This window comes from Phoxinus phoxinus (genome assembly GCF_949152265.1).
Source record: "Phoxinus phoxinus genome assembly, chromosome: 25".
Classification (NCBI taxonomy): domain Eukaryota; kingdom Metazoa; phylum Chordata; class Actinopteri; order Cypriniformes; family Leuciscidae; genus Phoxinus; species Phoxinus phoxinus.
The window spans coordinates 4,564,799-4,589,146 of NC_136900.1; the positions used below are offsets into that span (position 1 = coordinate 4,564,799).

A 24,348-nucleotide genomic window follows, 5' to 3' on the forward strand; every position below is an offset into this window, starting at 1 on the left:
CTCTTTTTTTCAGTTTTCACTGAATTTTGAGCAAGCACAGAGCAGCCTTAACTGGTCTGTGTAAAAGAGCCTTAACCCTCTGGGGTCTAAGGTGTTTTTGGGGTCCTTGAGATGTTCTGACATGCCCTGACATTTGTGCTTTTTTCAGTTGCTTATAAACATTAGTGGCGAAGGTGTAATTACACTCTATTTATCACAATCAGGGCTACCATAATATGTGAGCAACACGTATGTGCATGTTTGTATTTTTGAGAGAATAATGTTTATGCATGGTTATAAAAAATAAATAAATTAAGTGTCTGAAATAAGGCCACAAAACGCATACTAAATATGTGTCCACAATACTTTTGACTAATGGATATTGACGCCTAGAATTTTTCTTTCAAAATGATCTGAAAATCATTCACATAAAACAATACATTGATTTAAATTTTGTAAAACACTTTTTGTTTGGAAAGGCAATATGCATGGGTGCGTGAAAGATCAGATATACACCTGAGAAGACAATGACCTGCATAATGACTTGCATAATGAGCCTTTTAATCAGGTGTGTCACACAAGAAAGAATGTGAGGATAGGGCTGTGACGGTATGGGATTTTTTCTTACCGCGGTGAAGAAGCAACAAATCTCGCGGTTTGGCGGTTAACCGACAATCCACCCCCCACACCCCCCCTCAAAAAAAAAAAAAAAAACCCACCCGCGGCCGCATCACACACTGGAGGCACGATCAAGAACGCATGTAGCTTCTAAATGCCAATGGAAATTAATAATTATAAAGCATTCTTTGTCTTTGTTGGCATGTTCCCCTCGCTCGAAAGCTTGCCAGACCACCCGTGCCTAGTTACGGTTGCTAAAGCCACGATTGGCCAGTGGTGGTTTTTGGGCGTGGCTTAGCGAAGGGTCAATTGTAAGCAAAGATTAATGCGTTTATAGTTCATATCACACACCATATGCACTCCTGTAACTTAAAAAAAAAAAAGAAGTGCGGTGATGACCTCACACCGCGGTAGGCATCTCATTAACGCGATATTGTGGTGATGCGGTTATCGTCACACCCCTATGTGAGGACAATATATATATATATATATATATATATATATATATATATATATATATATATAATCCAAATATAAATGAAAGTCAAAAGCACATTTTTAGTACATAGTCATACCTAGAAACAAATCCTGTTCAATTAGGCTATATGGGCCATTCTACAGAATTCTACAGTTAGAGTTGGAAACATCTTGAATTTGTTTTGTTTGTTTTTCACAAACTTTTTATACATGCAAATTGTATACGGTAATATCCAAGGTAAACATTTCTAGTAATTGTGCAGTTAGTTCTCATACTGTATTTTCAGAAAGTTTTAGAATACATCCTCTCCCAATGTGTCACTAATAAAAATAATAATTATAATAAAAAATAATTTAATGAGAAGGTTTATATTGACCTATTAAGATTTTTTTACATCTACCTTGTAAATATATCTTTTGCAATTTTATTAAAAAGTGTTCACAGGTAAATCAACAACAATTACAATTTTAACAATATTTCAAGTGTCATCTTTCTTTTTTTTAAAGTACCGGTATACATTTTATCATACATATTTCAAGGTTAAGGATTCATTAGTTTGATATAGCCTAACATTGGAACAAACACTATAACATCTTAGTTGATGAGTTTATTTTTGACAAAACATTCTATATATTTAACATATGAGCAGAAACTGGCTAACAAAAGCTTATTTGATGTCTATTTTACAGTAAAATCTTTATAATCTATCCAAAACTAGTCAACGAAATGTTGTCTTTCAAATTTCGTCTGAAACAACAGCGCGCATCGGTGCCGTTCATTCATTCACACACAGAAACGCGATTCATATTTAAATAGTCTTTTTGTGGTTCAAAGATACTATTATCACGATGAGAACAAAGCATATAAAAATAAAAAACGTACTATTAATCCTCAACTGGATCCATTGCTCCTCGAAGTGAAACTAACCAGCACTTCTGAGGAACGATTCCCAGGATTATTCCTCACAGCCTCGCAAGACGACATAGTACATTAATCTGATTAAACTTGGTGTGTTTTATCGAGTTGGTGTGGGCATTGTGTACGTTTGCATGGATTGCCTCAGATCATTTGCGTTTGAATAGCGTGCGCTCTCTGTGGGCGTGTTCACATTAGCAGAATAATGCGCTGCGAGAACGATAATGAGAATGACTGACATCTCTCTCTTTTTATATAGATTACATAAACAGAGAATATTTGTTTTAGTTTTGAATTAGATCATTTAAAAGTACACACTTAAATGATTATAAAGATATATTTGCTCATGCCTGGGTGAATAGTATATGAGTTTTGTTTAAGTTTAGAGACGTGCACCAGAAAAAAAGTTCACGGAGACGGAGAGGCAGAAAGCACACGCTGTTTATTTTCTTTATTTTACAAAAAGCACAATGTTTTATTTCGATTGTAAGTGGACACATAAAAAAAGTAGACATTTAACAGTTTATTTTTGTCTGTATGACCAAAAATGACGGAGTATTTTGAGATTATTTTGCTGCTATGTAAAAAAAATGCCGCGCCGGCGCGTTTGCCGACCCCTGAGGGTTAATATACACAAAGTTTGCATGGGCGTAACGCATTTTGTCAAGAGCAGTTGAACCGAGATCCCGGGGTTAGGGAGTTGCTCACCTTGGCTTCCTCCATCTGCATGATGTTGGCCTGACAGTCAGAGATGCTGTCGTTGATGTAGTCGATGTTGGCCAGCAGAGACTCCAGCTCCTCATTCAGAGACTGAACGTCTTTTTCTCCCTCCGGTTCTTCCGCCAGCAGTCTCTCTCTCTTTCGGTTTATCTTATCCCGCCGGCGCGTCAGCTCTTCACGTTGCTGTGGGCGGGATTTCAAACAATGAGAAGCTAAACAAGTTTGTATAGAGCTTTTATTTTAGGAATGTAAATGCAATTACATTTAAAAAAAAGTTTAAAATAAAAGTTTTTTAAATAAATATGATCAGTGTATATATTTGCATCTACAGTATTAGCATTAAGGCAGATTTGACATTGTAAAGTAGGTGTTTCTCATGATAACAGCTTGATTTGCACCTTTAGAAGACGATTCATGTCAGTCTCCATGTTGGAAATTGTAACGCGCTGCATGATAATATCGGAGATACGGCGTTCCAGACTCTGCCATTTCCCACGAGCCACTCGGGTGGAGTATATCCCAGCCGGCCTGCGATAGTATAATCTAAAGCAAACAATTGTCAGTCACAGGCATAATAAAGTCATATGAACATATTTACATGAGGCCTGTATAATGTACCTGGTTCCATTAGGTGGTCCTGAGCCCGAGTACGTCCGACCCGCGGGAGGTCTGTGAGAGAAGTCCTGGTTTGACTCGAGATTGACCTTTCGTGTGACCTTTCCTGATATAGGCCGCACCTGTCTCCTTAGAGCGGTTACCTGAGAGACAGCAGTAATCACTACAGGACACTGCAGGAAAATCTGATAATGCCAAAATGAATAGGCAAATAACACAATAAATAGGGGTGTAACGATACCCTTATTTCACGATTCGATACATATCACGATACTGAACTCACGATACGATATTATTATGATACTCCCAAAACATATGATAAAAGGTTATCAAAAAAATGTATTGTTAATTAAAATGCTAACTTTGATTTTATATTGTGAAATTTTATCTGGTCTGTTCATGAATAGGCTTGGGCTTGGTGCTGGAAACCTAAGGTCAACAGTGACACCAGATAAAAAATATGAATGATTCTGAAGCTGAAAATACTGAATTATTTTAGACAAATATCCTTAACATTCTGGTAACATAAGACGTTTGGCATAATCATTACATATGCAGTAATGGGGCAAATATTCCCCCATTACATTATTATACATTCAACATCATATATTAGTTTAATGTAGTACTGACACTAAAACATTCATATTTTCTCACACAGTCATTTTTTTATTTTGGGTGAACTATCCACGATACATATTGTCACTATCCACGATACGTATTGTTGCATTTTTGTATTGCGATATATTGTTACACCCCTACACAATAATCAACAGATGATTTGACAATCAAAATAGTTGTTATCTGCAGGGCTAAAATAAAGCATTAATATTTATATGATACTTTTCCACTCACATAAAAGTAAATCTATATAATATTCAAATGTATTCCCTAAAAGTATTTAGATAATAAATATAAAACCATATAGTGGCCCCAAAAAGAATCTGGGCACTTAAAAAGTATAAGTGCATTATATTATACAAGTTCATCACTGTTATTTTACTATAATTTATAAACTAATTCAGTATATATGCATATTTTGAATTCGCTATTCATTTTATAATTGCGGTTTTAAATTTAGTCATTTTGTTGTGCACTTTTGCCATTTTTACTTTTAATATTCTAGTTTAGCTTTAACTTTGTTTTGGTCATTTCAGTACTTTAACTTATACATATTTTATTTTATTTCAGTTAGTTGCCAAAGCAACATTGTCACGGTGTCTGGTTGTGTTTCCCCGGGTGTCCACTAGATGTCCTTCTTTCCCCCGGTGTCATGCACTAGAACTCCATTCCCCACAATGCTGTCTGTGTAATCGCACCCAGGTGTCTGTTGTTTGTAATCACCAGCTGTCTCTCGTTTTCCCTTTGTCATTCATGTATTTAATGCCCTGTTTGTCTCTTGTTCTGTGTGTATCAATGTTCTACGTCACACCGCGTTTGTTTCCCGTGTTTATCCTGCTCCTAGTCTGTTTGTTGTTTTGTCTTCTGCTCTTTTGGATTTTGACCCTTGCCTGCCCTGACCACGTTTTGGATTATCCTTTATAAAATAAAGCCTCGTTACTGCATCTTGGATCCAGTCTGCTTTTTCCACCAGCGGAACGTGACAGATTGATACACCCGAAATGGATCCAGCAGGACGAGGTGTCATGTCCTCTCTCCCCATTACTCTAAAGGAGAGGAGGGAGAGACTGCAGAAGCTGTTGGCCTTAAAACAGAATGGCCAAGAGATAAGTGGGTTTGCTCAGACTTTTTTTGAAAATTCACGTAATTTAAATTACGACGATGCAGCCCTGAAGGATTTTTTGAATCATTGTTTGGACGACCCATTGCCCCGGTGGGAGATGAAGGGGCTGGAGATATTGAACTTTCAGAAATTCACAATGTATCTCCACTTTCGGGGGCAATGGGATACACCAGCCTCACCTGCACCATCGCTGCCCAGCTCAGAGAAAGCTTCATCGCTGCCCAGCTCAGAGAAAGCTTCATCGCTGCCCAGCCCAGAGAACTCTCCATCGCTGCCCAGCCCAGACACCGCTCAAACCCCAGAGCCCAGCTCAGAGTCTGCACCTTACCGCCGTAGGCGACGGAAGAGGAGGAAGACCCCCGATTCCCCCAATGTTGAGGCCGCCGCTGCTGCAGAGGAGGAAGCTGTCCCTGAGTCCGCTGCTGCTGCAGAGGGGGAAGCTGTCCCTGAGGCCGCTGCTGCTGCGGAGGAGGAAGCTGTCCCTGAGGCCGCTGCTGCTGCGGAGGAGGAAGCTGTCCCTGAGTCCGCTGCTGCTGCAGAGGAGGAAGCTGTCCCTGAGTCCGCTGCTGCTGCAGAGGGGGAAGCTGTCCCTGAGGCCGCTGCTACTGCGGAGGAGGAGGCTGTCCCTGAGGCCGCTGCTGCTGCGGAGGAGGAAGCTGTCCCTGAGGCCGCTGCTACTGCGGAGGAGGAGGCTGTCCCTGAGGCCGCTGCTACTGCGGAGGAGGAGGCTGTCCCTGAGGCCGCTGCTACTGCGGAGGAGGAGGCTGTCCCTGAGGCCGCTGCTACTGCGGAGGAGGAGGCTGTCCCTGAGGCCGCTGCTGCTGCGGAGGAGGAAGCTGTTCCGGAGACCGCTGCTGCTGCCACTGCGGGGGAGGTGGTTCTAGAGACCGTCGACGGTCTGCTCGCCCTGCCTGCTCCGCCCACGCTGCTCGCCCTGCCGGCCCCGCCCGAGCTGCTCGCCCTGCCGGCCCCGCCCGAGCTGCTCGCCCTGCCGGCCCCGCCCGAGCTGCTCGCCCTGCCGGCCCCGCCCGAGCTGCTCGCCCTGCCGGCCCCGCCCGAGCTGCTCGCCCTGCCGGCCCCGCCCGAGCTGCTCGCCCTGCCGGCCCCGCCCGAGCTGCTCGCCCTGCCGGCCCCGCCCGAGCTGCTCGCCCTGCCGGCCCCGCCCGAGCTGCTCGCCCTGCCGGCCCCGCCCGAGCTGCTCGCCCTGCCGGCCCCGCCCGAGCTGCTCGCCCTGCCGGCCCCGATCCAGCATCACATCATGCCTGCCGAGCCTGAGCTTCACGTCACGCCTGCCGAGCCTGTTCCAGAGCCGGAGCCGGTGTCTGCTGTTCCAGAGCCGGAGCCGGTGTCTGCTGTTCCAGAGCCGGAGCCGGTGTCTGCTGTTCCAGAGCCGGAGCCGGTGTCTGCTGTTCCAGAGCCGGAGCCGGTGTCTGCTGTTCCAGAGCCGGAGCCGGTGTCTGCTGTTCCAGAGCCGGAGCCGGTGTCTGCTGTTCCAGAGCCGGAGCCGGTGTCTGCTGTTCCAGAGCCGGAGCCGGTGTCTGCTGTTCCAGAGCCGGAGCCAGTGTCTGCTGTTCCAGAGCCGGAGCCATTGTCTGTTCCAGTTCCTGAGCCGGTGGTGTCTGTGACTGTTCCTGAGCCAGGGTCTATGTCTGTTCCGCCTTGGTCTTCACCGCCATGGCCGCCCGAGTGGTCGTCTTCACCTTGGTCGTCTCCGCCGTGGCCGCCCGAGGAGTCTTCACCGCCGTGGCCATCCGAGGGGTCTTCACCGCCGTGGCCGCCCAAGGGGTCTTCACCGCCCTGGCCACCCGATGGACTGCCTGCTTCGCCCTGGCCGCCCTATGGATTGTCGGTTTCGCCCTGGTCGTCGCTTAAGCCGTTCCCCCTTGTTCCTGTTCCCCTCCACGGACCTGGCCCCCCATCCCACCCCCTGATCCTCCACCTTTCCTCTTCCCGCCTGGACTCTTGTTTTGTGTGTTTCTTGTGGTCTTGGAGCGTCTGGTAGCCGCTCCGTAGAGGGGAGGTCATGTCACGGTGTCTGGTTGTGTTTCCCCGGGTGTCCACTAGATGTCCTTCTTTCCCCCGGTGTCATGCACTAGAACTCCATTCCCCACAATGCTGTCTGTGTAATCGCACCCAGGTGTCTGTTGTTTGTAATCACCAGCTGTCTCTCGTTTTCCCTTTGTCATTCATGTATTTAATGCCCTGTTTGTCTCTTGTTCTGTGTGTATCAATGTTCTACGTCACACCGCGTTTGTTTCCCGTGTTTATCCTGCTCCTAGTCTGTTTGTTGTTTTGTCTTCTGCTCTTTTGGATTTTGACCCTTGCCTGCCCTGACCACGTTTTGGATTATCCTTTATAAAATAAAGCCTCGTTACTGCATCTTGGATCCAGTCTGCTTTTTCCACCAGCGGAACGTGACAAACATTTCTATAATAAAATGTGTATTATAGTGTAGTGCATCAGTGTTGTTTTAGTATTATTTAAATACTTTTATAACATTTATTAATATTTAGAATTAGCTTTAATTCTTATTTGTTTTAATGTTGGTTTAAGTTTGATTAATTTTGTAATGTGCTTTTGTCATTTCTATTAGTTTATATTTCTATTTAGCTATAATTTATTTTATCACAGTCTTTGTTGTAGTAATTTTAGTACTTCAAATTTAACTTATTTTATTTCAGTTTACTGCCAAGGCAACATTTCTATTTTATTTATAAAAAAAATTAAGTTTAAGTTTTCATCTATGGATGCCCAACATCCCCCAACAGAGTTCAACATAATCAGAATGTTAACCAGTGTTGGGAAAGTTCACTTTCACACATTTTAAAATTAACTAGTTCAGTTCATAGTTCTTTTTTTTCATGTTGCTGCGAGCTATAATTTTCAAAATGATTGCCACAGCCCATACAGAACCACAGCAATTATTTGATCAGTTTTAACACTGAAGCTGTGCGTCAGATGTTCCCCATCCTCACCGACCTGGTCATAAAAACTCGTTTAAGTGATCATGCGACGCCTACATGCTGCTTTATGTTTTGATTTTAGTGATGAGTCGTTCATGAATCCATTAATTGCGTCTGTCACGTGACAAATGAACGAAAGACTCGGAAGGTAAAGTAATTATTTATGTTCCCTGTAAAGGATTTTTGACTGCATTATAATGATTTAATAATTCAGAATATGATCAAGATTGCGTAAGTGGATGTGTTCGGGGAATTTGCCAGTTAATAGTATAACATTTAAAGCCCCTTAAATGAACGAAATGACTCGGAAAAAAGATTAGTTCATTTTGATGAACGAGATCGAACAAGAGAGTCAGTCGACACTGGTGGCTGGTGTTGCCAGATTGGGTGTTTTTTCCGCTACATATTAAGGCCGTTTACGGGGTGTTTTAGCCGTTTTTTTCCTGGAAGGCTCTATAGAAATCTGGCACCCTTTGAACGAAGTTAAACTGAGAGAGCGTGCCGTTCACCAACACCAGAATGAACGAGTTCACAGTAACGTTCAGTTCACGTTCGCCCAAAATATGAACGAGTTCATGAACTATCGTTCAATCAACGTGTTCAGGCACAACACTGATGTTAACGCTATGGGGACGTTTCTGCATGACTGTGTCAGAAGCACGTGTGAAATCACTCCAATCTCATTGGCGAAACGTCATGTGACAGATGACGGTGCAACTGGAAACTATAAGGAACACCCGTACCAAACATTGTCAGCTTCTGTGCCTTCAGGAAGCGCTCTGAATAAATCGATTGTCTGGGGAAAGTTGGCGGTTTGGCATTGAGATGGCGTCCTCACCCACACGAGGTGCTTGGGTTTAAGACTGAACTCCAAGAAGAGTGTGTTTTCTCCACTACAGAGAACTACATTCCTAGGGGTGGTACATGTATGTGACTCGACTACGAGTCAGGCACGTCAGTCTCCTTTTCTTATATCAAACCCACTCTCTCGGCCCCAGGCAAGATCCGGCTAGGCCAAGCCGTCACTGTAAGGCAGTTTCAGAGACTGCTGGGACTCATGGCAGCTGCGTCCAACATGATTCCTTTCGGCCTTCTGTACATCACCTTTCAACTTTATTTATATAGCGCTTTATAAGCAGTTCAAAGCAGCTTTACAGGGTTGTAAAAAGGGTTCAATTCTGCTGTAAAGCAGTTTTTAAAAAGACAAGTGTCATTGTTCAGCTAAAGTTGATTCAGTTTCGTTAAAAAATTGTGTAAAGATCACCAAAAATGCTGCAATAATAATAATCCTAATATTGCTGAATATTAAAGTGCCCCTATTATGCTATTTTAAAGTTTCCTAATGTTGTTTGAGTCTCCTACAACAGGTTTATATGCATCAAAGGTAAAAAAAAACGGTTTAATTTTCTCTTAATATACATTTGCACATCACCAGATCTTCAATGATTCTCAAACGACTCGCCAGATGAATCAATCTCTCTAAATCCCTTCTTTCCGCGAGCTACTCTGCTCTGATTGGCCAGACAGCTCTGTTGTGATTGGTTTACCGAAAGAAGTTTGCCAGGCGGAGGTGGACTTGTTTGCATCAGAAGAAACAATGCACTTTCCGTTCTTGTTCTCCTTCACGCGTCCAGTTCAGTTGGCTCCTCTATATTGAAGGTTTATGTGGCGGCCTTTACTGCTTACCTCACAGCTTTCGGTGGTGGTTCACTGGAACGGGAGACACCCTTTAGTGTCCCGTTTTCTACATTTAAGCCAGATGGCGACGCTCAAGAGATGCTCGATTTGCTTTGCCCAGTAAACAGGCCCTGTATTATGTCCACCGCTTATCTTGGTGTTGTAAAACTGACTAGTTGTTGTGCTTTGATTCCCCCAGGTGTCCCCCTCAGTTTCCAAGCAACTCATAAGTCAATCGTTGAGGCAATTTCTGTGGCTCTCGAGGCGTGTGATCTTCCTTCGCCCTTACACCGTGTCCTAACTACACGCGACGGGACCCCGCGACACGCGATAAAAGGTCTTTTCCGTGTTAATCTGAGTTTTTGTAATAACCAGCCGCGACGGCGACACGCGACAATTCAATTTTAGAAACTGTTTCTATTTTTCTGCGACGTCGCGGCTGGCACAACAAACACAAAGTGTGGAAATGATAATCTCAGGCGCTGTTTATGTGCTTTATTTAATGTTAAAAGCGTGTCATGTGACTTTGAATATCATTTAGTGCTCCAGCTTTGTAGCTGTAAAAGCAACAATGGAAAATTCACCTCAGATCTTGAAATTAAACAAATGGAAACAAGAACGTTCAAACTGTAAAGAAACAAATGTATTATTTGACAAAGTTTGTTTTAGTAACTCAGTGGCCATGTATTTGAATACTGTTTAAATGGTGTGATATTTGTGAATTTGATTATGTAGCTACTTATCCATTTTCTTGCGATTGCCGTCAAGATTACTCTCTGGTGCCGTGCACTCGCCGCGAGACTCCGCCCACACGCTGTTCTGATTGGCTGTAGGTTTTGATTGATTTGTACGCATCTCGCAGTCGCGTCGCATTTAGTGTGGACAGACACATTATTTGTCGCTGGATCTTATCGCATCTGGTTAGGACACGGTGTTAGTCGTCGGAGCCCATTCTACAACATACATACATATATATATATAGTAAATATATATGGAGTATGGGCATATATGAATATGGGACTACTGATATAAACTTCTTGTAGTTTATATGTACAATAAGCAGAATAATTGCTTAAAGGTAGGGTTGGTAATCCTGTTCAGAAACATTTTTTTTTATACTGGGTGAAATGGTCCTTCCATTCTGATAGTAGTCAATACATTATGTGTTCTGAAAAAGGAATGAAAAAAATCTGACCTCTGTAGCAGCTGTAGGACAGTAAAAACTCTGACCAATCACTGCCATTCGGTGCAAATGTAAAGAACCAATCAGATGCCTTCATGTCTCGTGCCCGAGCTCCACTGTGAGGCACACACGCACACTAGCACACACACGCAAGGTCTCACTCCCTTTCTCTGTTGTGCGTGCGCTACCCATGCGCGATCTTGCTCGCTCGATCTAGATTCCGGGAGATTTGAACTAATTTGCGGACAATTCTGAAATTATCGTACATTATGGGATTTTTTCATTATTGATCGTACATCGTACAGAGGTCTAAATTATCGTACAAATACGATAAATATCGTACGTCTGGCAACACTGAGCTGACTCCAAATCTGGATGCGCGTTCATGTTTGTGGGGGGGGCGTAGCTTTGGACGGAGCACTGACAGGAGGGGGCGGAGCTTAGAAGAGGTGCCACTTTCAAATCTGGCTAGCTCTCCAACATTACCTACCCTAGCTTTAAACTAAAAGAAAAAAAGCATGAAGCTCGTGGTGTCGGGATGCCAGTCTGTCTGGACCGATGCGACCCATAGCAACACGTCATGGCAACAAGGTCTCAGATAGTCTGACGGCAGACACAAATAAACAGTAAGTAAATTACTTTCAAGTGATTTATTACAAAAATTTGCATCAAACACGCTTAACACAGAAGCTTGAACATGTGCGTGTGACGCGCTCGAACAGACCTCATTGGTTCTCGTGCATCAGACACGCATATTTAAATGACTTCTTTACCTTTTAATGGCGGATGGCAAACCCACGTGAAGGTGCAGATAAAGCATCGGGCTGAGATAGCCAATACCAATAAGTGAAAAAATAAAAAGCTTAATCGGCCCCAACACCGATCCTTGAGATCTGCTCGGACATCCCTAGTTTCATCTAATTCGCTTTATTTTAAGTAACAAAAACTCTTTTTTATAGTTTAAGTTGACAATAACAACACTGAAGAGCATAAGTGCATTTTATAACAAAAAATTTAAAATTAAGTGACTTATTTTCAAGGTTTAAGGAAATGAAATGAATTACATTATGATTTTAATATTAATGTAAGTTAATAATATATTGAAAAAAACATTTGAAACATTATTGTATTGTATGATTAAACAAATATCAATGCGTCACACTTTGTAGGTACAGTAGAAACTAATGTACCTCCTCAGTTTTTCTGCGCAGAATGAGTTCCTGTTGTCTCTTCTGAGCTTCAAGCAGTTTCATCTGATGCTGTACAAGAGAGAAACAACATCACATTGAACATATTTCACTGTCAGTTTCATGCTGTGCCAGTGTTATCTTCCCATCATGCACCTCCTGTTTGCGCTGGTCCTTCTTCAGCGTGGCGATCTCTCGGTTCCTGCGGGATTCGGCCATGCGGTTCTTCTCCTGCTGCTCCTTCATCTGCTTCATCAGACGCACCTGACGACAGTTCATTTCAAGACGAGTTTAGCCGGAGGACTTGTGCTACAGAAACTGGATCATGATAATGAGACCGATTTCTGCGGTCACTATGAAGAGTATGGGCCTGTTTAAAGGTGCTATTATACTGCTCATACTATCTGTACTGTACACTTATGGACATTTCCTCTAAACATGAAATAACCAGAACATATTAGCTACTGAGAACATGGCACACTAAATGAGATGCTGTGCCCACAACGCTATGCATTCGCCAACATTAAGCTCATGCAACAATGTAACATAAGTCCCAGCTGTGTGTCATTCAGAATTAAGGCAGGAAACGAGATCCAGAATTAGAATCTGAATTTAAAGGGATAGTTCACTTTGAAATTAAATGTTGGTGTGTTTTAGCTTACCTCAAGGGCATCCAAGATGTAGGTGTCTTTGTCTCCGCAGTAGTTTCAATTTGGATATTTTTAGGTCAAAGCGTTCTTGTCTGTCAGTCATATAATGCAGGTCTATGGTCACTGTCTCAAAGAGAACGCACAGAGAAGTCCAAATTAAACAATTCCCCATCGTAAGTACACACTGAAGGCCCAAGACACGAAACGAGCAGTTTGTGAGAGAAAACGAACAGTATTTATATCGTTTTTTATCTCTTTTACACAGCGACGTCCAAGTGATCTGAGGGCGCGCGCGCTTCCTGGTGTGTGACGTGAGACTCCGCCCACACGCTGTTCTGATTGGCTGTGGGTTTTGATTGATTTGTACGCATCTCGCAGTCGCGTCGCGTCTAGTGTGGACAGACACATTATTTGTCGCTGGATCTTATCGCATCGCGTCTTGTTAGGACACGGTGTTAGTCGTCGGAGCCCATTCTACTACATACATATATATACATTTATTACATGGCTTGGTTGAATTGTAATGTAGAATACGTCTGTTATTTCTTGATAACACACCGCTGCTAAGTATAACAGACCGTTGCCATGAAAAACAGAGCGTTGCCATGGACGCAGGATTCTAACCGTAGAGACGGAACGGACTATTTTCTTTAGCGGAAGCCATATAAATCAATCAATAGATTGATCAATAAATTCCTTTTTAAATCAATATTTTGTGTCAAATTATTGATTTATTTGGTAGGTAGCCATGTAATAAGCAGGATAATGTATAGGTTTTTACCTCTTGTACACAACCACGTCCAAGTGATCTGAGGGCGCGCGCGCTTCCTGGTGTGTGACGTGTGCGCGCGTTCTGGCTCAGTCTGCGCAAGCGCCGGAAAAAGAAAACACACGCAATTTTTTTTCTTTTACGTCGGTTTAAACATCCCAGATAAGCGCAAATTAGTACCATTTACGGAAATGTGATATATACACATATGAAATCTACATATATTAAATATATCCACATATATATGGCCATATATAAAACCTATTAGAAAATGGAACAATTGACATATAAAACCAGCCCATATATTTTATGTGTGTATAATAGTGTTTTTTATATACATGTCACATATATAATTATCAGTTTTCAAATAGAATTTGTGTAGTATTTGTTTAGTTTTTATGAGCTGGTCAAGAAGAGGTAAAATAATAATAAATAATAACATTTTATTTATTCGAAAATGAGATAGAAATTGAAATGAAATGTGGATAAGTAGACTTGATCTGTACACTTGATACAAATAGTTAAATAGTAAATGGTTTGGCATATATAAATGAAACATATCGGTGACATATATGGTCAAAACATACAGTATTATATAAATAGAAATATATTAATATATGTCAATATACTCATTTAATATGGAAAATGTATATATGTTAAAAACCTATATCAACATATATGTAGAGATATGTATATATGTGATATATTGTCTTATATTTAGCACTAGCGATATAGGGACATATGTGTCATATATTACATTTCCGCTATCAGCCGTCTTACCTACAATCTCTGTTCTGTGTAAACAATGAGTGACGTACACGCACGAGAGATCACTTCCGGCGCACACGTCACACACCAGGAAGCGCGCGCGCCCTCAGATCACTTGGACGTGGTTGTGTACAAGAGGTAAAAACTATATAAACACTGTTAGTTTTCTCACACAAAACGCTCGTTTCGTGTCTTAGGCCATCAATGTGCACTTACGATGGGGAATTGTGTAATTTGGACTTCTCTGTGCGTTCTCTTTGAGACAGTGACCATAGACCTGCATTATATGACTGACGGACAAGAACGGTTTGACCTAAAAATATCCAAATTGAAACTACTGCGGAGACAAAGCACCTACATCTTAGATGCCTTTGAGGTAAGCTAAAACACACCAACATTTAATTTCAAAGTGAACTATCCCTTTAAGGAAGCAGCGTAAAATAGAATTAAATTCAATGTCTTAATTTTCATCTTAATTGTCTCATTTATTATCTCATTGATTATGAGAGAAAATGAATCGAGTAACTATGACAAATTCAAGTACATGACTGCCATATCATGTTATTAATTTGATTTTGATCTAATTTTAGCTCAAATATTTGGTTACACTTTATTTTGATGGTCCGCTTTAGACATTCTGTTAATCTTAGGTAATGTTGCACCAACATGTCAACTAACTCTCATTACAGTATTAGTATTAGTATTAGTATTAGTAGACTGTTAGGGTTAGTGAATGACACGCACTTGCAAAGTAACTTGTAGTCATCAGAATGTCTAAAGGGGACCATCAAAATAAAGTTACCATATATTTTATATATTAAAATGTGCTCATTTTAATGAAGGGTGGCAATGATTTTGGAGCTGACGTTACTAGATTTGTCATCTTACTTGGCAGTAGAAAAACCTTTAGAAAATTAATGTAATTTAATTTGATTTCAATATTAATATTATTAAAATGCAATATATTAAACAACCAGTAAGTTCAATATGTCAATATGTATTTGTATAGTCATCTATAACCAACTTCATTCTTTGCAGTGTGTTGCAGAAGGGTGTGTTGGCCACTGGGAGGCGCTGTTTATGATGAAATATTCTGTGCTGTGATGGTGACTCAGCATTTCTCTTGTGCAGTCTCTGTGGTGACGCTTACTTTGGTTTTCTTCATCTCAGCCAGATCCAGCTGTAGTTTCTTCAGTTGTTTCTCGTACTGTGACTGGTTCTTCAGCAGGCGAGCGTGCTCTTTCTGAGCCGCCTGCAGTTTCTGCAGCTCCTTGTTCATCACGCCGAGTTTCTTCTCGTATTCTGCTTTTATCCGCTTGCTCTTGTCCTCGGAGCAAGACTCCACAGAGCCTAAGACACACACACACACACACAAAACAGAACAAAATAAACACAAATAAACATTACACACAAGCTTTTCTCAGGGCATATTGCAGGCCGGACATCGTTGGGATGTTCATTAACAGTACATCACAGGAAAGGCATTTACAACTTATTTTTACTTCTAAGTGAAGAACGGAAAAGAAGTTCGCCGTCAGTATTTGACGGAGGCTTGAATCACGCTCAGTCTCTTGTACGTTACGAGCTATTTTTAAACAAATTCATTTGAATTTTGTTTTCCATTAAAGACATAATTGAATTCATAGAAATGGCATATCAGTAAACTTATCACATAAAAATGCACTTAAAGTTGCTTAAAATGCAAAAAGTAGCTGACTGCAGTTCACTTAATGGCCACCGGTGTTGCTAATATCAAGGTTTTCTGAATCATACACATAGCCCCTTAACCCTTAAAGACCTATACAGCTAAAAATAACTATTGTTCTTAAATGTTTAATAACTTTTGAACCGTTAATCCAATATGTATGCTTTAAAAAGTCCCGTAAAGAGGAGATTTGCGGCTTTTATGTGTAATTACGTTTGGACATTCAGAGGCTCCGTAGTGAATGTGATTGCGTCATCAGGTTTTGATCAGCATTGATTCGTCATAGAAACCCATGTGGTTTGTTTCTCTGAGCCAAACAGGAATGATTGTTGATGCTTAGTCCCATCCTCATGCCCAGATTGGTTTATATATATGTCACTTTTGCTTCAGTGTTCTATTACAATGTTTTTTAATTTATTTTACTTCCTGAACTTTTTTGGACACATCTACAATGTCAGTAAATTGAAAAACACACCAGCTTTTCACGGAAAATCGCCTATAATGTTGTAATAAATGGCTTTAACTTGCTTAGGGATTGTTACATGTAGTCAAAATTTCATCTGGATACCTAGAATATCCAAGTAAAACTTTCTAAAGGAAAAAAATCCAAACTTCAGGAGGATTTGTTTTAATTGAGTAAAAAAAAAAAAAAATTCACAAAAAATGTGCTACCGTTTTTCTTAAATCAGGTAAATTCATCCATTCCAAGACAAAATGAATGAAAAATTGGGAATTTAAATGAGCTAAATTGGAAACTTCAAGTTCTCCTGTTTAAGGCGAGACACGGCAGGCAAAAACATTGTTTTTTTTTCACTGGTCAATTTTGAGATTTTGGGCTATTTGTCTTCAATAACATGTCTTCTTTCAGACTTGTGGTGAAAAAAAAGTCCAAAATACACATTTAGATCTTTATTTTACTACACTTTGTCTATTTGCGTCTGTAGATTTCTCCGAAATTCAACAAAAGTTGGCGTTATAAATCAACGCGCTGCTCCGCGATCTCTCTCTGCTTCCTTTAATCTCACACATCGCTGGAAAGCTCTCTCTCTCTCCTGTACAATGCTGTCGGATCCAAATATGGTCATTTCCTTTTAATCAGCAACCAATCGTGAAAGTATAATAGGCATTTAACTCTAAAAGCGAAATCTCATTGGCTGATGTCAATTTCTGACACTGTGATTGGTTCGGATGCATCACGTGACGCGCTCTGACATTTAGATGTGTGTTTTTGACTGTTTTTCTGCTCAGTTGAAGGCCATAAATGCTGTGTTTATAAGTTTTGATGTGATTTAGGTGGTTTGTATTGTTGTTGCTAATGATTTGATGAGATATTGTGTTAGTAAATAGTTGTTTCCACTAAAAAAGTATGAATTTTTACATTACAAATCTTTAAATGCCTTTTTCTCAAAATGAGTTTTTGTCATTCTCCAGTGACACATCTCAGCCTATGTAGCACCGATGTACACCAAACTCTCCAGTTATACACCTAGCAGTATTCTGAAGATATGTTCAGAGGGATTTGTTAATAAATCATTCCTGGCCTGATTTATGTGACATTTTAATAAAAAAAATATGGCTAAAATCGATTTTTTTAAGGCAGTATATTTTGATTTCCTAGGTAATGAAAGCATATATCCTGAAATTCCTCTGAACATCTTCTTTCATCTTGTGTGTAATCAAAATGAAAAAATAATTTTGCGCCTGACTTTATCATATGTTCAGATCTATCTACCAGAAATATATGCAAAATTGTGCATATTTAATGAGATAATGCCTAATTTGCATAATTAAACATACAAATTTCAAAAACTTGTAATACATTTTTTTAATGAACTTGTGTAAGTAATCAACTGAGGAAGTTTCATGGTGATATCTATTATTTTAAAATTGTACCCTATTCACCTGTAGTGTCTCGCCTTAAAATGATATATAGCACTTAATGCTGACTGCTAATGGGTTAGACAAACTAAGAAAAGAACAGGGGAGTCAGGTGCTCCAGAAATGTCCCAGGTCTTTAAGGGTTACATGCATGTATCTGGCCTTATTGTGATTGACTCAATGCATGTTGTTCCAAATAATTTTTTTTGAGTGTGTTTCATAATCTGTCATTAAAGTTTAATAACTGAACGCGTGTTTGTCAACGCACCCATGTTCTGCAGCACGCGGTCTCGCTCCACCTGTGTGTCTCTGATCTTGCACTGCAGCATCATGAGTTTCTGCTCGTACTGTTGCTTGAGTGTGTGCAGACGTCTCTGACTGTTCTCCAGCTCATCGATCAGCTTCTGCTTGATGGCGATCTCACAGGTGATGTTGGCCAGATCGGCCTGGAAGTCCTCTGCTCAACACAACAACAATGAATTCAAAAATATTAATATGTTTACATACAGATAATCATTAAACAGACAATATCTTTACATGAAATATTAATAATTCACATTATATATGTGCTATATTATAGAAATACCAATATTATGTACTTTAAAACTAATATAATTTGTGTACTGAAATACTGTTTGTGTCCTAATATTTTTATTTAGACGCTTTAATGGTGCGTTCACACCGGACGCGAATAGCGCGTCAGGCGCGAGTGATTTTAATGTTAAGTCAATGCAAAGACACGTTACACGCGTAAAAAGTTCCTGCGGTGCAAATGAGGCGTAGAGTGTGCCGCAGTAGACGCGAATACGCCTCATTTGCGCGTCAAGTTTGCTCGAATTGAGCGTCTGGCGCGTTAAGCGCGAATGATTTTATGTAGTGCTTTCTGTGCATTCACACGTTTGACGCGAATTCTTGTCTGCCGCCCGAGTTGAAAAATCTGAACTTCTGCGTCAATTCGCGCCGCGTTAACCAATCGGAGCCTGCTTGCTGCTGTCACGTGGTGAAGTGACGGGATAAACGGGGGAAGGCCCGATTTCAGATTATAATGTCATTTTAAATGTTTGGCCTCAATAACTTATTATGATTGGCCTCAATACATTATTTTGTAATGACTAAATGCCCGCGTGAAAGAAGGAATAACATTGTTCAGATGTTAACTATGAATGTGACGCTGAACACTTGCAGTCATAGGCTACATTTCTGAATGAGATGAAGAACAACTCACATAGCGTTAATTAAAGAAGTCGTTTGACCTACGTTATAACGAGTCATTAATGTATTTTAACTTATATGTTTCATATAATAGAACCGAAGCTATAGATTGTGAATTTAAACATTTCTTGTTTACCAGCGGCAAACGTCAGGAGGACTATCTGAGGTAAGGTTGCTCCAGGCGGGTTACATGAGCGCTGAGCGCCCGCCCAGACAGCATTTACATCTGTGCCAGATCCGTTTTCGAATCAGCAGATTCGCGTAGCAGTCGCACTCACTATGCAGATCTGCACCAACTCTGCGCCAGACTTGTCTGTAGCTTCGACTGTGACAGTCCGTCCGGCGGGTGCGGCGCCAATCCGGGGCAGCTGCGCAGACCAGACGCGCCACATCTGAATTGAGTCCGTCCGGCGGGTGTGGGCCGGATTCGCGCGAGCTGCGCAGACCGGACGCGCCTCAACTAACGGAACGCTTTTTTTCCTTAAACCCGCAACTCTATCTGACAGGCATACGAGTGGAAGACTGCACCGGCTTTGTGATTATTGGTAAGTCTATTATACAAGTAAAATGTAGTAAGTGCATTATAAAAGTAAACTCGTGTTGATGTTATAGTCTGTTAAATATTTATATTAAACAAAAAGTTGACAAAAGTTTACACTGACATTCTGACAACCTAAAACGTGTCAGACAAGCTAGCTAGGCTACGGTTAGCCGGTAGTATGTTCTTTTAGTTTTAAACATCCACAACTAATGTGAATAGGAGGCTTTAAGTTTGAATCGGTGATCACTGTCACTGATCATGACACACTGTCAAACAGCGCCTGATTGCTGGATTTTTGCCGACAGTAGCCTATAGCCAAATCAATAAAGGACAATTAAAAAAAAAAAAAAAAAAATTCTGTGAGATGGCAACCAAGGCCATAATGGCTCGTAAGTATGCCTCTCACTTAGTCTTTACCTAGGCTATATCACCACTCTCTCATTCATTTTAGTCACATAATCACATTTATTATTATTTATGTGTGGAAGCATTTTATGTCATGTAATAAAGTAATGTAATCTTTGAATATTAAATCTAATATTTACTCTTTGTTTCTTTGCTTTGTGTGCTTTTTGTACGTTTTACAGGAGCAGTGAGGAAGAATCGCATGTCTGACAAAGCCACCGACACGGAGACGGAGATGGAGATGCTGTTAAATCAATCAGATGGTTTAATCTGGCTTGTGACTGCCGGGGTGGCACCCAACTAATGAGCAGTAAATATGTGCAGTGTTCACATTAGGTTTTACTTGGTTAACATTGATCTTTAACCATATTATTTTTTTTCTCACTTGATTGTATTGGTATGTATTGTTTGTTTGTTTTTGTGCATCTGGATTCACGTCTACTGATGGTTGTTCATGCTGTGTTCTCTTTTGCCTTTTTTAAATAAAAAACTATTTTGAAAATTACAAATTGTGTGGTTTTTGAGCCTTAATTGTCTGATAGCCTAAGTGAATCACAGACCAGGGCCAGATGAGCCCCAGATGTGAAATATGACTCGCGGATCTGGGCCAGATCCGCACCACACCTCATGGCATTAATAACTGTACTGGGCCAGTGCTGGCCCAGATCTGTCTCTGATCCGTAATTCCAACCTGTTCCGGTATTGGGCCGTTGGAAAGAATGAGCCCGGCCCAGGTCCGTTTAGCGGATCTGCGCCAAATGCTAATGAAGACCTGGGCCAAATCTGGCCCAAATACATTTTGCTGTCTGGGCGGTGATCGCCTGGATCTCAAAACTCTGAAACGTCAGATCAAATAGGCGCTATCTTTATAAACAAACCACTGATTTGAGCTTTAAACAATTATATTCTCGACTGAACAACTCTTAAAACTACATTTCGTGACACAATAACAGTAGTATTTTTAAATTTCCCGCCTAGCACTTGCCTCTCCCAGAAGAAGCGTCAATTTCGCTCCAAACGCTTGCTTTTTACGCACGTGTACTTCGCTTTGTATGGAAGCTTATGAGTAGCAATATTCAATTTGATATGTAATATGCAAAATGACAATTCAATATGTAAAATGGCAATGCATTTCTGTAATTACATTTACATTTTCCCATACATTTGTGCAACGTTTGGTGCAAAATGAAAATGAAAATGCAATTATATAATTTACATTTGCCATTTCATACACTAGGTTTAATATGTAAATTGAATACATATTTTAACGCTTTATAAGTTGCAAAATGAAAATGTATTACAGAAATGATTAGATATGTGTAACATGTTCAAGCAACAACTGTTGCAAAATGATCATTCAAATGTTATTTTTCTCAATTGCATTTACACTCACAGTCAAGACACTTACGATTGCATTTTCATTCAATGTCCCGCAATGTATGTAGCAAAATTCAATGTGCACATTGAAAATGCATTCCGAGCAGATCACGTCTGTCTCCGCCCCCTCCCGCCATGTCAATCACTGCGTGAAGGCGGGGCACGGGCACGGCAACAGGTAAACATAACGTGCTTTTTGAGATGTTGGAAACATGGCGGCGGCAGAGATAGTACGGGCGTTAAATACACTAGCAGATGAAGTGGAGCGTGAACAGAGAAACGGTAGTATTTCCGAAGATTGTTACGCGTATGTAGGTGATAGAACAAATACGTTGTTGGAACGTCTGGGAGAATTGTCTGCCTTATCAGGAAATACTACCGTTTCTCTGTTCACGCTCCACTTCATCTGCTAGTGTATTTAACGCCCGTATTATCTCTGCCGCCGCCATGTTTCCAACATCTCAAAAAGCACGTTGGCTGCATTCCAAACCGCATACTCAATGAGTAGGTACTTAATTTCAATAAGTACTTACTTAACGAGCGCTAAAAGAGTAGGTACTTTATAGCCAAATCTCGTTAAGTATGAATGCGAACCGGACATCTGCCATGTTGATGTTATCATGTGACCTACGACGCGTTATCACAAATGCAACAACTTAAAAGATTTGAACGACACGTTTAATTCATCTATCTGTAAATATCTTGATATTGATTAAACTTGCTCATTTTATGGTCTTTTTAAAGAAACTGCTGCCCATTTATTTTGAGAATACATTTAGGGTTGATTTAAGTTCTTATATTTAACCCTACTTATGTGACCCACCGTTTTATCCTTAACGATATTATTTATTTTTATTACGAAATCCCAAAATTGTCATCTCTTGAATATGTTGTTAATTTCTTTATTTTATATCCAAACATTTTCATCCACAAGCAAAAGTGGCTTACCGTGACAAATACTGACCGATACTTAATTATATTACTTTTTACTGAAAAAAATCAATAAAACAAACAAAATGTAATGTATGTCATATGACATAGCTATGCATGAATACACTCTAGATGTGTATATTGTGAACATATCTACATTTTCATTCAAACAATTAATTAAATAATGATATTTGATTTACTGACAACAATGATAAATATTAATAAAGGAGTAAATGAATGAATGAAAGTCACCATCACACAATAAACAAATGCAAGTCAACACATGAAACAAAGCTTTATTCAAACTACAATCATGTATATAGGCTACAGGCACTGAACCACATCTACTGCCATCTCAACACAGCGGTTCCCATTCTGCGGCTTTATTCTGATGAACCAGCGGACCGCCAGAGGTGAGCCGTGCCGGAGTGCCGGAGGTTGTTGCGTGATGTGTTGTGCTTCACAATCTGAGGCAATAAGGGCCGGTGGAGTGTCTCGTCCATGGCACGATCTCCAGGATTCAGCTCTGTGCTCCTCATCTTCAGAGCTCACACCAGTCTGCTGACATTTCAGATCCTACAAAAATGCACAAACATAACACAAAAGCAGTAGTTTTAACAGCACAATGTCATTTGATTTCAGTATTATTTAGCAGACAAGAACGCTTTTTTTCCACAAATGCCGCCATCATCTTTCCTTGCAGGTCCTGCTCCACCACAACAGCTGTGCAGCAAATGCACAGAAATCAAGAATCAGAAAGGTGCTGTAATAGCTCTGTTTGAAATTACAATAATTAAAATAAACTACAACTTAATATTTAAATTATTATTAATTTCTGTAGTATACTCACTCAAAGCCTTTGATGACAGCATTCAGCTTCATGAGCCTCTCTCCACCGGATAAACCCACATCTGTTCTTCTGTCCCTGTAACATCCAGACAAGACTCCCATAACCTCTGTGATTTATGAGCTCAACACTACATTTACATGTTGAGGTTGTTTTAACTTTTTATCCAACATACATGTTCCTCAATTTATCAACAGTACTAATGGACAAATAAAATAGATAACTTATGTTTAGTTACTTTATAGATATGTTCTACATAATAGCACACATATCACTCAGATGTATTTCATGTTGTGATGTGCTCTTCTGCAATACTTATAAAAGATGTTCCTGTCAGATGTAAATAGACATTTAAAATAAGCGTCTTTAAGATGTTTATGGTTTATGTAAATCCACGTTAGAGACGGAACTTACGTGACCTTACTGGAGCTCCTGTCAGCTAGAGCTAACGTTATACATAATAAAACGTGTTTTTACAGCCAAATCACAATCATACTATACTGTCTAACTCCTTTACACCTTCAACAGTTAAAACGTTTACTCTATAGTAGTTTAACACATGCAATTTTAACACAAGGAACCGTGTTTACTCACATTTGAAACCCCGCGCGTCGCTGATCTCCGTGATGTTTGATAATGACGTATCCCCTCGCGTGGCCTCCTGGGATAGAAGAGTACCCATCGGTGGAGCACTCAAAAATCTGGCTGGAAGCAGTAAGCCATCCGGGAACTTCTCGCCTACTCTTTTATGAATACTGATGTTTGGAACGTACTGCTTCCTTCACGTACTGTTTTCGCCTACTATATAGTAGGAAAGTAGGCATATTGGAACGCACTTAAGTCCGAATCTCGCGATAATTAGTACGTCACCCAGGTAATTCTCGCCTACTCTTTTGGATTCATACATACTTTTTCGCTCGCCTACTCTTTTTCCCATACTAAATAGTAGGGAAGTATGCGGTTTGGAATGCAGCCGTTATGTTTACCTGTTGCCGTGCCCGTGCCCCGCCTTCACGCAGTGATTGACATGGCGGGAGGGGGCGGAGACAGACGTGATCTGCTCGGAATGCATTTTCAATGTGCACATTGAATTTTGCTACATACATTGCGGGACATTGAATGAAAATGCAATCGTAAGTGTCTTGACTGTGAGTGTAAATGCAATTGAGAAAAATAACATTTGAATGATC

At 40.6% G+C, this 24,348-nt stretch overlaps 1 protein-coding gene and 1 long non-coding RNA gene across 6 annotated transcripts in view; both read right to left on the bottom strand.

The window, feature by feature from the left end:
- kif21a (kinesin family member 21A) overlaps positions 1-24,348 on the bottom strand; it is a 94,896-nt gene that overhangs the window by 19,390 nt on the left and 51,158 nt on the right. For all 5 annotated transcript variants that reach the window (XM_079602984.1, XM_079602985.1, XM_079602983.1 and 2 more), the window contains exons 14-20: positions 18,115-18,303; positions 15,414-15,613; positions 12,233-12,340; positions 12,080-12,148; positions 3,329-3,468; positions 3,109-3,253; positions 2,699-2,893 (exon numbers count right to left, since the gene is read on the bottom strand). In XM_079602984.1, coding sequence (XP_079459110.1) covers positions 2,699-2,893; positions 3,109-3,253; positions 3,329-3,468; positions 12,080-12,148; positions 12,233-12,340; positions 15,414-15,613; positions 18,115-18,303 — 1,046 coding nt within the window. The remainder of the gene's footprint in view (positions 1-2,698; positions 2,894-3,108; positions 3,254-3,328; positions 3,469-12,079; positions 12,149-12,232; positions 12,341-15,413; positions 15,614-18,114; positions 18,304-24,348) is intronic.
- LOC306993358 lies at positions 22,589-23,782 on the bottom strand. Its single transcript, XR_013796438.1, has 3 exons — positions 23,753-23,782; positions 23,162-23,236; positions 22,589-22,887 (listed from the first exon to the last, which is right to left on the bottom strand). It is a non-coding gene; the product is annotated as an uncharacterized lncRNA (long non-coding RNA).